The 13,261-nt window shown below is 54.3% G+C and overlaps 1 protein-coding gene across 1 annotated transcript; it reads left to right on the top strand.

Moving 5' to 3' along the window:
* The first annotated feature begins 6,901 nt into the window (after positions 1 to 6,901).
* Positions 6,902 to 12,652, top strand: Prr36 (proline rich 36). Its single transcript, XM_070002404.1, has 7 exons — positions 6,902 to 7,262; positions 7,420 to 7,537; positions 7,858 to 8,132; positions 8,239 to 8,341; positions 8,937 to 9,049; positions 9,142 to 11,457; positions 11,815 to 12,652. Exons 3-7 carry the CDS (start codon positions 7,865 to 7,867, stop codon positions 12,324 to 12,326), a joined length of 3,312 nt encoding a protein of 1,103 aa, XP_069858505.1. The 5' UTR covers positions 6,902 to 7,262; positions 7,420 to 7,537; positions 7,858 to 7,864; the 3' UTR covers positions 12,327 to 12,652.
* The last annotated feature ends 609 nt before the right edge of the window (positions 12,653 to 13,261 follow it).

Raw genomic sequence — 13,261 nt, 5'->3', positions numbered from 1 at the left:
AATCAGTCATGGGGCTTGAATTCTGGTCCTGGGCGCTATCCCTGAGCCACAGCACCACTTCCCATTTTTCAGTGTTTAATTGGAGATTAGAGTCTCACAGGGACTTTTCTACCAAGGCTGGCTTTGAACCAGGATCTTCAGATCTCAGTTTCCTGAGTAGCTAGGATTACAGGCATGAGCCACCCCTGCCTTGCCTTTTTTTTTTTTTTTTTTAATTGATTGAGATTGGGACTTTTCAAATCCTGTGCCCGGGCTGGCCTCAAACTGGAATCCTCCTGATTTCTACCTCCTGAGTAGCTAGAATTGTAGATGTAATAAAGCCTTTATATTCAGCTTTAGTACAAAGTATGTGTGTGTGTGTGTGTGTGTGTGAGTGTGTATTTGTGTGTGTGTGTGTGTGTGTGTGTGTGCTGGTACTTAGACTTAAACTCAGGGCCTCAAGCTTTCATTCAGCTTTTCCCATTCATGGCCAGCAGCACTCTACCACTTGGACCACATTTCTCCTTTCAGCTTTTTGCTGAACAATTAGAGATAAGAGTCTTGGATTTGGGGCTGGGAAGGTGGCTCAGTGGTAGAGCGCTTGCCTTGCAAGCCTGAGGCCCTGGGTTCGATTCCTCAGCACCATATAAACAAAAAGAAAAAAAGCCGGAAGTGGCGCTGTGGCTCAAGTGGTAGAGCGCTAGCCTTGAGCTGAAGAGCTGAGGGACAGCGCCCAGGCCCAGAGTTCAGGCCCCACAACCGGACCCAAAAGAAAAAAGAGTCTTGGATTTGTCTGCCAGGGCTGCCTTTGAAATCCTTAGATCTCAGCTTCCTGAGTGGGTAGATTACAGGTGTGAGCCACCAGTGTCCTATCTCACAGACTTTCTCATGGACTTTTCCCTAGCAGGAAAGTCCCTGAGACTCTAATCTCCTCTCTCCAATTAACCAAAAAAAAAAAAAAAAGGGGGGGGGTGGGACAGTGGCCAAGTGGTAGTGTGCTAGCTAGTCATGAGTGAAAAAAGCTCAGGAACAGCATCTAGGTCCCAATTCAAGCCCTGCAGTTGGAGAAAAAAAAGCTGGCTGTGGTGGCTCACACTTGTAATCCCCAACTACTAAGGAGATGGAGATCTGAAGGACTGAGCTTCCAGGACAGCCAGAAAAAAAAAGTAAGACACAGCTGAGCACTGGTGGCTGATGCCTGTAATCCCAGCTACTCAGGAAGCTGAGATCTGAGGATCATGGTTCAAAGCCAGCCCTAGCAGGAAAGTTTGAGATTCTTATCTCCAATTAACCACCAGAAAACTAGAAGTGATACCATGGCTCAAAGTGGTAGAGTGCTACCTTTGAGCAAAAGAGCTCTCAGAAACAATGCCCAGGCCCTGAGTTCAAGTCCCAGGACCAACAGCAACAACAACAACAAAAACTCAGGAAGACTTCCCTCATCCTCAAAAATTATAATCCCAGATACACAGAAGGAATAAAGAAGGTACCTGTTCAAAGTCAGACCTGGGCATTTTTTGAGTAGGAGACCCTATCAATAACCAAGAAGAAGAAGAAGGTGGAGGAAGAGGAGGAGGAGGAGGAGGAGGAGGAGGAGGAGGAGGAGGAGGAGGAGGAGGAGGAGGAGGAGGAGGAGGAGGAGACAGCAGCAGCAGCCGCAGCATCCAGGTACTGGGGGCTCATACCTGTAATCCTAGCAATTTAGGAGGCTGAGATTGGAGGACTGTGGTTCAAAGCCAGCCCTAGATCAAGTGGTAGAGTGCTAGCCTTGTGCAAAAAGACCTCAGGAACAGAGCCCATGCCCTGAGTTCAAGCCCCAGGTCTGGCACCATAAAGAAAGAAAGAAAGAAAGAAAGAAAGAAAGAAAGAAAGAAAGAAAGAAAGAAAGAAAGAAAGAAAGAAAGAAAGAAAGAAAGAAAGAAAGAAAGAAAGCCAACTAAAAAACAATGCAAGCAAAAAGGGGTAGAAGTGTGGCTCAAGTGGTAGAGTACCTAACTAGCAAGCATAAGACCTTGAGTTCAAACCCTGCACCCAAGTAAATAACTATGTTAAAATAACAAATGACATAAAATGTATCATTTTAACTTTTAATGGTTTTTTTGGTGTGCTATTCTGGTACTGAGGCTTGAACTTGATGTCTGGCATCATTGGGCTTTCTTGCTCACAGCCAGTGAACTACCACTTGAGTCCAGACTCCAGTCCAGCTCTTTCTTTCTTTTTTCTTTTCCTTTCTTTTTCTCTCTTTCTCTCTTTCTCTCTCCCTCCCTCCCTCCCTTCCTCCCTCCCTTCCTTCCTTCCTCCCTCCCTTCCTTCCTTCCTTCCTTCCTTCCTTCCTTCCTTCCTTCCTTTCTTTCTTTTGTCGGTCGTGGGGCCTGAACTCTGGGCCTGGGCGCTGTCCCTCAGCTCTTCAGCTGAAGGCTAGCACTCTACCACTTGAGTGTCAGCCCCACTTCCGGCTTTTTCTGCTTATGTGGTGCTGAGGAATTGAACCCAGGGCCTCATGCATGTAAGGCAAGTACTCTACCACTGAGCCACTTTCCCAGCCCCATTTCTTTCTTTCCTCCCTCCCTCCCCCCCCTTCCCTCCCCCCTCTCTCTCTTTCTTTCCTTCCTTCCTTCCTTCCTTCCTTCTTTCTTTCTTTCTTTCTTTCTTTCTTTCTTTCTTTCTTTCTTTCTTTCTATCTATCTTTCTTTCTTTCTTTCTTTCTTTCTTTCTTTCTTTCTTGGTTGTGGGGCCTGAACTCTGTGCCTGGGCACTGCCCCTCAGCTCTTCAGCTCAAGCCTAGTGCTCAACCACTTGAGCCACAGCGCCACTTCCAGCTTTTTCTGTTTATGTAGTACTGAGGAATTGAATGCAGAGCTTCATGCCTGCAAGGCAAGCACTGTACTACTGAGCCACCTTCCCAGCCCCCCTTTCTTTCTTTCTTTTTTCTTTTTTTGCTGGTTGGTTGAAGATGGAGTCTTGGATTTTTCTGTCTGGACTGGCCTGAATTTAGGTTTTTTGGAACTCAGCCTCCTGAGTATCTCAGATTATAGGTATGAGCCACTTATGCTCAGCTGATCTTAACTACTTTTAAGTATACAGCCCAGTGTTCATCAAAACTATAGTTTTTAGGTCCAAGACCCATGTATCAGGTCTGGTGACTCACCCCTATGGGTCAAATAGAGAGACACAGTGAACTTCAGATAAAGGAGGTTTAGGACATGGCACTGAGAGTCAAGGGGAAGGAGGCAGTTCAGTTCATCTTCGGCCATTTTGGGGATACAAACATGAGCATAGGTTTAAATAGACAGAAAAACTGGGGGGTGGAGGGAGCGGAGTATGTGTAATTAAAGAGTCCCAGCTCCAGGTCTGTTCAGATGGTCAGGGGTGACAGCAGTGGGTCTGACAGCCCATTGTCTCTGGACTGGTCACATGAGGCCAGGCACTGATGGCTCCCAACTGACATCCTCACTATTCAGGAGGATTAGATTCAAAGCCAGCTTTGGGCAGAAAAAAAATCCATGATAATTTTATTTATTTATTTATTTTGCTGGTCATGGGGCCTGAACTCTGGGCCTGGGCGCTGTCCCTCAGCTCTTCCCCTCAAGGCTAGTGCTCTACCACTGGAGCCACAGCGCCACTTCCCGCTTTTTCTGTTTATGTGGTGCTGAGGAATCGAACCCAGGGCCTCATGCTTGCAAGGCATGCACTCTACTGCTGAGCTACCTTCCCAGCCCCGATAATTTTATTTCTAAGTTCCATAAAGCTGGAAGTAGAGCTGTGGCTTAAGTGGTAGAGCACCAGTCTTGAGTGAAAAAAACTTAGAAAGCCTCAGTACTGGCACACACACACACACACACACACACACACACACACACACACACACACACACACACACACACACACACACACACACACACACACAGAGTCATTGACACCTGGCCCGGTGTCCTGTCTACTCCTTCCTGCATTCTAAGATGGCTCTGAAGTATCTGCAGGAGAGAATGGCTCAGAGGAAAAGAGAGAGAAATGAAGAGTAAAGGTTGGGCCCTAAAGCTTATCTCCTCTCTCTTTCTTTTTCCTTCCTTCCTTCCTTCCTTCCTTCCTTCCTTCCTTCCTTCCTTCCTTTCTTCCTTCCTTCCTTCTCTCTCTCTCTTTCTCTTTTCATGTGTGCATGTGTGTTTGTGCTTGTGTTAGGGTTTGAACTCAGGGCATGGGTGCTGTCCCTGAGCTTTATTACTTGAGCCACAGTTCCACTTCTGGCTTTTTAGTACTTACTTGGAGATAAGAGTCTCACAGACTTTCCTGCTTGAGATGGTTTCAAACAATGATCCTCAGATATCTCAGCCTCCTAAGTAGCTAGGATTATAGGCATGAGCCACCCCCTGCCACACACACACCAGGCTCTTATCTCCCATTTTTAGTTGGACTTTTTCAGTAAAAAGCAGTTTGAGCACCAGTGACATCATTAGGAGCACATACCGTGTTGTGCTACCATCACCATTGTGCATCTCCAGAATGTTTTTTCAATCATTTTTAAAAAATGCTAACTCCCTTTCAATGCTAACTCCTCATTTTTTTGCCCCATCCCCTAGCACCTACCACTTCTTTCTCTTTCTTTCTTTCTTTCTTTCTTTCTTTCTTTCTTTCTTTCTTTCTTCCTTCCTTCCTTCCTTCCTTCCTTCCTTCCTTTACCTTCCTTCCTTCTGCCTTTTCCTCTGTGTGTGTGTGTGTGTGTGTGTGCTGGTTCTAGGGCTTGGACTCAGAACCTTGTATTTTCTTTAGCTTTCTTGCTCAAGAATAGCGTTTTTTCACTTTAGTCACATCTCTACTTGAAGCCTTTTTTTTTTTTTTTTTTTTTTTTGGTTAATTTCTTTATCCAGTCTGGCTTCAAATCAAGATCCTCAGATCTCAGCCTCTTGAGTAGCTAGGATAACAGTCACGACCCATTGGTACCTGGCTTCACCTTGTTCTTGGAAATTGTAGGGGATCTGTCTCAGGACTTGGTCCTTTTCATGGCTAGCATCTGCAATGACTCAATCCATTTATTTATTACTTGGAATCTTAAAATACCACAACATGTATTGCAAAGGTGAACCCTGATCCTAGCGATAGGCTGTCCTGTAGGTTTTATTGTAGCCAGCACTGGCACCAGGGCCTCTAAATGTTTTACAGTAACACTTGAACACGATTAGCTACCAACAGGGACTGGTAATTCCAGATAAGGAAGTCTTTGATCTCCTTAGAGATCTATCTCAGCTACAAGCCAGGAGCCTATGGCACATGCCTATAACCCCAACTACTCTGGAGGCTGAGATCTGAGGATTATTTCAAAGCCAGCTTGGGCAGGAAAGTCTGTGAGACTCTTATCTCCAATGAGTCACCAGAAACAAAAACAAAAACACCCCCCCCCCAAAACCTTGCAAGTGGTGCTGTGGCTCTAGTGGTAGAGTGCAGCCTTGAGCAAAAAGAAGCTCAGAGTCAGAGCACAGGCCCTGAGTTCAAGCCCTAGGATCAGCACCAAAAAGAAAGCATGCTCAGCTACATACTTGGAATCGTCCACAGGGCTTTGGAGATAGCTCTGACTAGGACTGAAATCTTTCATAGGGTCCCTGATGCCAAGGCTAGCTGATTGCTACTTGCCTAGAAGCAAAACAAACCCCAGTAACTTGTGTGGCATCTTGAGGCTGATAAGATCAGCTTATCTGCAGGAATTCTTGGTGATTGAGGCCTTTGTCCAATTCACGTGGCTGTTGAGCCTTCTTGCTTTCAAAGACCTGCTCAGACTTGCATGGTGCCGTCCAAAGGAGCAGCTGAGCTGCATCTTGGTGGTTCACACCTGTAATCCTAGCTACTCAGGAGGCTGAGATTTGATGGTTGAAGTTCAGGTTTTAATCCAACTCAGGAAGTAAAGTCCCTGAGACTCTTATGTCCAATTAAACTGTTAAAAAAACAAACAACAAAAACAAAAAAAACTGCAAGTGGAACCATTGCTTAAGTGGTAGAGTGCCAGCCTTAAGGGAAAAAGCTAAGGAAAGAGCCCAAGTGCTGAGTTCAAGTTCCTTACTAACACACACACACACACACACACACACACACACACACACACACACACACACACACACACACACACACACATTCATATATACACAAATCAAATTTTAAAAAGGAAACAGTGGCTGTGAACCTAGAACTGAATTCCTCACTGTGAAGGGCCACAATGGGGTGTGGGGAAGGAGGGTCTTGGTGTTAATAGATGTTTTGGTGTAACAACCTCTAAAGGGTAGGGTCCCCTGTAAGGTTCTACCATGAGATTCCTATGTGCTGGCAGACAAAGTCAGAAAAGTGACACACCCTCACTTGTTCAAGCTGGGCTGATACCCTAAAATAGGATATTCGAATTGTTTCTTCAAGCATTTGTTTTGACATCCCAGACCCTCATAATCTAATCCCCCACAACCCAGCTACCCCATCAACTCTTTGCTGCCTGGACCTTTTGTAAACTCGATGGATCTTTCTGTTCTGCAGAAGGTTGTGTCCCCTCTCCATGTACTGATTTTTTTCCTCTCCTCCCCTCTCCCTCCAATCTCGAATCAGCCTCGCATTCCCTAAATCCCCAGATTAGGGGTGCATTTCCCCAGAAGCTCTAGCCCCTATCCCGTTCCAGGTAAGAGATTTTCTTGGGAAATGGGATGTCTGAAAGAGATGGACTCCTCCCAACTCAGGTCTCCAAACCAGTGTTGCTGGCCTCCTCGGTGGAGAAGGCCAGGACTGGTATTAGGGGCACGGAGCGTCTGGATTGGTCGGTGGGCCAGAGGCGCGGTGGTCCCGCCCCCTGGTTGCCAGGACGCAGCCTATCCGCGTCCAGGCGGGCCTTGGTCTCTGAGTAGTTCGGGTGGGGGTCGGAGCAGGTGCGTGAGCTTGCGTTTAGGGAGGTGTGAGGGTCCTCGAGGGAGTGTTTCCCCGCCAAGCCCCGTTTCTTGGCTTTTGGGGCGTCGGACACATCTGTGGAAACTCGCTTCCTCCGGATCTCGGCGAGGCCGCCCCTTGCTCCGACGCGCGAGGCCCTCCCACCCATTGGCGCGCTCCCGCCGGCCGCACTCCGGGGTCCCCGCCGAGCGCGCGCGCGCGCGCGCGTCCCGGGCTCCCCCGCCCGCGGCGGAGGGGCGGGGCCCGCCGGGCACCCCCAGCGCCGCCGCCCGCTGCCCACTCCCCTCGCCTTCCCGCCGCCGCGGCGCTCGGGCCGAGCCCCACCCCAGGCGACCGTGCGTGCGTGGAGCGGCGCGAGGCCGGAGCCGGAGGTGAGCCGCGCGGGGCCAGCAGGTGGAGGTGGCGGGCCCGGGCTGGGGCTGGGGCCGGGGCCGCGGCCGGGCTGGGGGAGGGGTCGGGCCCGGATCCTGGCTCTTTGTCTCCCGGAGCCCGTTCGCGGGCAGCGGGGCCGACTCTTCCTCCTGGCAGGTGCTGGCATCCCTCGGGCAGCCTGGAGCAGGAACCTGGGCGGGGGTGGCGAAGATACTCCGGCGTGCGCTCCTGTCCCCAGCATCGGAAGCCAGACAGAGCAGGCTGGTCGTCCAAGGTCCCTGAGGGGCGAGGGGGTAGGGGCGTGATGTTGTTCCTGGAAAGGACCGAGGGGAGGGGGACAAACAAGGCATTTCAGCTTTGGGGGATGGCGGTGGGGGTGGGACTTGGGGACAAGGCTGAGCAGCCCGGCTGGTGCGCAGGTGTGGGTGGATGGGGGAGAAAAGCGGATCCAGCCAGCCAAGGCTCAGTTATGGGCATCCATGAGTGGCGGGATGCCTGGAAAAGGACCAGTACCGTACCAGGAGCCAAGATCTCCAGCAGCAGCGGTGTTGCGATCCAGAACCTGGGGTGCTGATTCCTCTGTCTGCCCATCAGGTGCGGCATGGACAAGAGGGATAAGGCCAAGGTAGGGCCCGCCTCGAGGACACCAGCTTCTCGTCCCCCTGGCCTTCCCACCCCTAGGCCTCCGGGGTCCCCTCGGCCCCCTCCCCCAGTAACCGCCGCAGCCCTTCGGGTTCTGGGAGCAGCGGGAGTCATGGGGCGAAAGCCCCTGGCAGAGCGATCTGGAGTCGTCGGTGGAGCCCCTGTTCCGGAGGCTGCTGCCCGTGCGGGACCGACTCGAAGCACTGTGACAGGTCCTCGAAGTCCAGGTACCCGACGTCTCCTCTGACCCCATGTTCTTCCCCTACCTCCTTCCTTCCTTTTCCGACACCTTTTTATTTTTTTCTCGGACAACATTGACTCTTTTCTCTGAAGCTTCCAGGCCCTCAGCTGCTGGGAGAGGAGAGAGGACCCCTGCCAAGACGCCCAGCCAGGGTTCTTCTGTCTCTACCCCAGGACGAGCTAGCGGGACCACCAGGTAACACGCCCCTTCTCAGTCCCTAAAGCAAGCGTTAGTGTCACTATCTGTTTTTTTCTCTCTTTTTTAATTTTCTTATTATATTTTTGCTGTTGCTAGGATTCGCTTGGGTTGTTGTTCATGGCTACCATTTCAGCCACACCTCCAACCCTCCCTTTTAGTACCACTATCTGAAACCTTTTAATATTATGCACAAGGGCTGGGCAGCACTTGTGGATCCTGTGTCAAATTGAAAGTCATTGGTTTGCAGAGAAGGGTATATACCCCATTTCATAGATGGGAAGGTGTACATTTGGGAAGTTCAAAAAGATCTTGTCTCGCTAGGCGTCAGTGGCTCACACCTGTAATCCTAGCTACTCAGGAGGCTGAGAGCTGAGGATCATGGTTCAAAGCCAGACCGGGCAGGAAAGTCTGTGAAACTCTTATCTCCAATAAACCACCAGAAAACTGGAAGTGGTGCTGTGACTCAAGTGGTAGAGCGTTAGCCTTGAGCTGAAGAGCTGAGGGACAGCGCTCAGGCCCAGAGTTCAAGCCCCATGACCGACAAAGAAAAAAGTAAAAAGAAAAAAAAAGATCTGGTTCTTCCTGTCCCCAGACCAGGCCCTGTTGGTCAGAAAGGACCCCGTCCCTTAGCTGAGGAACCTGTAGCCAGAGGAAAAGCCCCAGAGACACCCAAAAGGGCTGCTCTGAACTCCGGGACACGAAAAGGTAGGTAACTTTGGGGTGAGGGTTTTCCTAGGCCCCGGCGGGTCCAGCCTGGAGGTATCCGTGTCCCTTTTGGGCCTCTGCTTTGTCTCCAGACTCTTCAGGGCCCACTTCAGGGGCCCCCTCACCGGCCATGGGCCGGCGCTCCCGGACAGCGGCGGCAGAAGCGGGACTCCCTCGACCAGCTGCGAATGCCCGGCCACGACCCTTGACCGAGACGCCCAAGAAATCAGTGACTACTGGAGACCAAAATGCCCCAGAGCCTAGTCCAGCTGCCAGGAGGCGGCCCAGCGCTGGTGGTGGCCTCCAAAAGCCGGCCTCTCGTCCCTCGGGCTCCGGTGCTACCCCTCTGTCATCCCCCGCCCGCTCTGGGGCCTCATCCCGTGGACCATCCCGGGCTCCTGCGCTGACGTCACAGCCCAAGGCCAAAGGGCAGTCGGCTCTGCGCCCCCCGCAGACCACAGTCCCCAGGAAGAACGCAGTTTCAGTGCCAGGCCAGCTTTCAGCTTTGTCTTTGGCCAAGCCCTCTCCACCTAGCGCGGCCGCCCAGCAGACACCACCTCCTCGCCGCTCAAGGGCTCCTCCCCAGACTACCCTCCCTCCCTCTCCACCAACCACGCCCCCTCCGCCTGCAACCCTGCAGCCTCAAGACCCTCCCTCCCCTCAGGCCACGCCCCACTCACAGAACCTAGCCTGTTCATTGGCCACCACATTTCCAGGAGCCCCTTCCACTCCGCTCTGCCTGGAGACCCTCCCCTCTCCACCGGCCACGCCCCCTTCGCAAGCCCTGCCCTTTCCGGAGGTAGAAAGAGTCTCTCCCCGGCCCACGACAGCATTTTCTCCATCAGGTTCATCTCCTGCACAGAATATGCTTCCCACCCAGGCTCCTCTGGGTGTGCCATCACTTCCGACTTCCTTATCCACATCTCAGTCTGCTCCTTTGCCTCTAGACGCCGCCTCTCTCTCTCCTCCAGTCTCTCCAAAGAATCTGTCTTCTCCCCTTGTCACGCCCACCCCACCAGCCCTTTTCTCTGTGATCACGTCCCCATCACAGGCCAGTCCTTCCCAGGCTCCGCCCCCACAGGCCACACCCTCTAACCTGATTACATCTCCTTCCCAAGACCCTCCTCTTTTGGCCAACTCCACGCTGCAGGGTCCACTAGTTTCTTCCTCTCCTCCAGCCCCTCTTCAGGCTCCTCCCTCTGCCCTGGTCACGCCTACTCCGGGGGCCCCATCTTCTCTGACCTTGCCCCCTTTACAGGCTGATACCTGTCTCCCGACTCTGCCACCCTTACTGGCCTCGCTGCCTCTGCAGGCCCCACCTCCTTTGGGCTTACCCCCACTGCAGACCACGGCTTCTTTCTTGCCTACACCTTTGCAAGCCCAGCCTTCTCTGACTTCGCCTCCTTTACAAATCCCTTCTCTCTCAGCTACATATCCTAAGGCCCTTCCTTCTCCACCTGCCTCACCTCCTCTTCAGGCTTTTCTCTCTCCTCCTGCCTCACCCCCTCTGCAGGTACCTCTTTCTCTCTTAGCCTCGCCTATTCGGACCCCGTTGGCTACGTCCCCTCCGCAGGCTCCACTTTCTTTGGCCTCACCCCCTCACTCTCCGCTGACCACGCCCCCTCCAGAGGCCCCGCCTTCTTTGGCCTCACCCCCTCTCTCTCCTCTGGCCACGCCCCATCCAGAGGCCCTACCTTCTCTGGTCTCACTCCCTCGCTCTCCCCAGACCATACTCCCTCCAGAAGCCCCATCTTTGGCTTCACTTCCTCATTCTCCCCTGGCCACGTCCCCTCCAGAGGTCCCATCTTTGATCTCTCACTCTCCTGTGGCCACACCACCTCCAGAGGCCTCATCTTTGATCTCACCGCCTCTCTCTCCCCTGGTCATGCCCCCTCAAGAAGCTCCACCAATTCTGGCCTTGCCCTCTCTGCAGGCTTCTCCTCAGAAGACAACAGTGCCCCCAGAGGAGGCCAGGCTTCTGGCTTCGCCCCCTCCACAGGCCCCGCCCTCTTCAGCGACCACGCCCCCTCCGCAGGTCCTGCCTCGCCTGGGCTCGCCCCTTGTTCAGCCTCCTTCCTCTCCCCCTGCGTCGCCCCCACTGCAGGCCCCATGCCGAACCCCGACCCCAGGTCCGGATGCCTCCATCTCGGGTCCACGGCTGACCCTAGCGCTGGCCCCGGCCCCGCCACCACCACCTTCTCGCAGCCCATCCAGTACGCTGAGCGGCCCGGACTTGGCCGGCCACAGCAGCAGCGCCACCAGCACTCCAGAGGAGCTGCGTGGCTACGATAGCGGGCCCGAGGGCGGCGCTGCAGCCTCCCCGCCCGCCGACGCGGAGCTCGCCGCCTGCCATCCGGCGGCCTGGAGCCGAGGGCCTGCTCCGCCGCTGGCTGTCTGCGGCGCTCCAGGTGAGGGGGACTCCGGGCGGGTCTGGGGACCGGGCAGCGATGCATGGGGGCGGGGCTTCGCGGGGGGGTGTGACAGATGGAAAGGGAGGAGTCGCGCGGGGAGGGTGGGGCTGGAAAGAGGGCGTGGTCTCGGGGTTGGGGCAGGTGCAAAGGGCGGGGTCTCGAGGAGGGCGTGGCGGATGGTTAGGGCAGGGTTTCGTGGTGAGGTGCGGCCAATGGAAAAGGGCCGTGTCTCGCGGCTGGGTTGGGGCCGGCGAAGGGGGCGTGGTCGTCGAGGGGGCAAAGCAAGTGCAGAGGGCGTGGTCTCGCGGAGAGGTGGTGCTTCCCACCCCTTCTGCTCAGCGTCTGTATTTGCAGGTGTTCCTCTGCCTTGGCCTCCTGCTGCCGGCCCGGGCTCAGCAGACGGCTTGTGCACCATCTACGAGGCTGAAGGACCCGAGCCGGCGACCCCGACCCCAGGCTCGCTGGATCCGGGACCTGGGTCCTGCGCGGGGGATGGGAAAGGGGCGAGTGGGGCGGGGCTCGGGGCATCCTCGCGGAGCCCGAAGTCGGCGCGCCTGGGCGAGCTGCCGCTGGGAGCGCTGCAGGCTAGCGTCGTGCAGCACCTGTTGAGCCGGACGCTGCTACTCGCCGCGGCCGAGGGTGCGGCGGGAGCCAGCGGCGGGGGTCCAGTGGGTACGGGGGGTGGTGGCGTCTCCGGGGCCACCCGTACTCCGCTCAGCGACGCCGAACTGGGCCGCTGGGCCGAGCTGCTGTCTCCCTTGGATGAGTCGCGTGCCAGCATCACGTCGGTCACCAGTTTCTCCCCAGACGATGTGGCCTCTCCACAGGGTGACTGGACTGTGGTGGAGGTGGAGACTTTCCATTGAGCCAGACGCCAGGCCCGCCCACCCTCCATGCCCACCCCTGTTTTAGGATTCGCCCCTCCGTTACGCTTTTGTCTTAGGTCCCCTTTCCCACTCTTAGGGTCCCCCCGCCTCCCTTTCCTTGGGTTGAGTTTTGATTCCCTAGAGCCCTAACTAGTCTTTGGACCCAAGTTTCACCCCTGCCTTTAGCTGATCCTCGCGGACCCTCCGGTCAAGCCCCGCCCCTTAGCCAGGACCATACCTCTGCTCCCGCTGGAATCCTTCCCTGCTCCCACCGGAATCCCAAGTTCAGTACATTGTAAACCCAGCGCTGCCCCGTTTGCAATAAAACCGGGACACTGGAGCCTGCGCATCCTCGCTGTCGCCCTGGGAGTCGGGACCTGGGGGGCGACCAAGGGTTGGAGGACTGGCGAAACCTTGTAGCTTTTCTCTTATGCAAAAGAAAGGGGCAGGTGAGGCGGGTCTGGGTCCAGGACCTGCCAGCTCTCAACTTTCTGGTTGAGTGCAAAATCATGTACTTCTTCGGATTCTACTCCCCCTCCCCCTAGTTTTAGGGGTTGATCTCTGGGCCTGGACGCTGTACTTCTAGGACAGCACTCTATTTTAGCCACAGCTCAACTTCCAGCTTGTTGTGGTTAATTGGAGATAGGAGTCTCATGGACTTTCCTGCCTGGGCTGGCTTCGAACTGCAAAATCCTAAGATCTCAGTCTTCTGGATAGCTAGATTACAGGCATGAGTCACTGACACCTGGCCAGGTACCACTTCTGATGCAAACTTTAGACTCAGGAGGGGCCTGTGTGGTCGAGGTGGGGAGCCCTCGAAGCTCTTCCCACACTCAAGAGCTAGTGGAATGGTTTGGCCTGACTGGTATGGAGGGTGGATCCCTTTCCACAGACTCCGCCCCCAGGGGTCCCCAGCATCATCTGGTTTCGCTGTT

This window comes from Dipodomys merriami, unplaced genomic scaffold (assembly GCF_024711535.1).
Source record: "Dipodomys merriami isolate MVZ:Mamm:240054 unplaced genomic scaffold, mDipMer1.0.p SCAF_6, whole genome shotgun sequence".
NCBI classification, from domain to species: Eukaryota; Metazoa; Chordata; class Mammalia; order Rodentia; family Heteromyidae; genus Dipodomys; species Dipodomys merriami.
Note: the sequence above shows the minus strand (reverse complement) of the source record. Positions and strands in the feature narration are given on the sequence as shown.

Excerpts from the sequence above, each read along its gene's own strand:
- Prr36 (XM_070002404.1), top strand. The coding sequence starts at position 7,865 with ATGGACAAGAGGGATAAGGCCAAGGTAGGGCCCGCCTCGAGGACACCA. Across the intron at positions 9,050-9,141 it reads GAACTCCGGGACACGAAAAG|ACTCTTCAGGGCCCACTTCA; the intron begins GTAGGTAACTTT and ends CTTTGTCTCCAG. Across the intron at positions 11,458-11,814 it reads GGCTGTCTGCGGCGCTCCAG|GTGTTCCTCTGCCTTGGCCT; the intron begins GTGAGGGGGACT and ends CTGTATTTGCAG.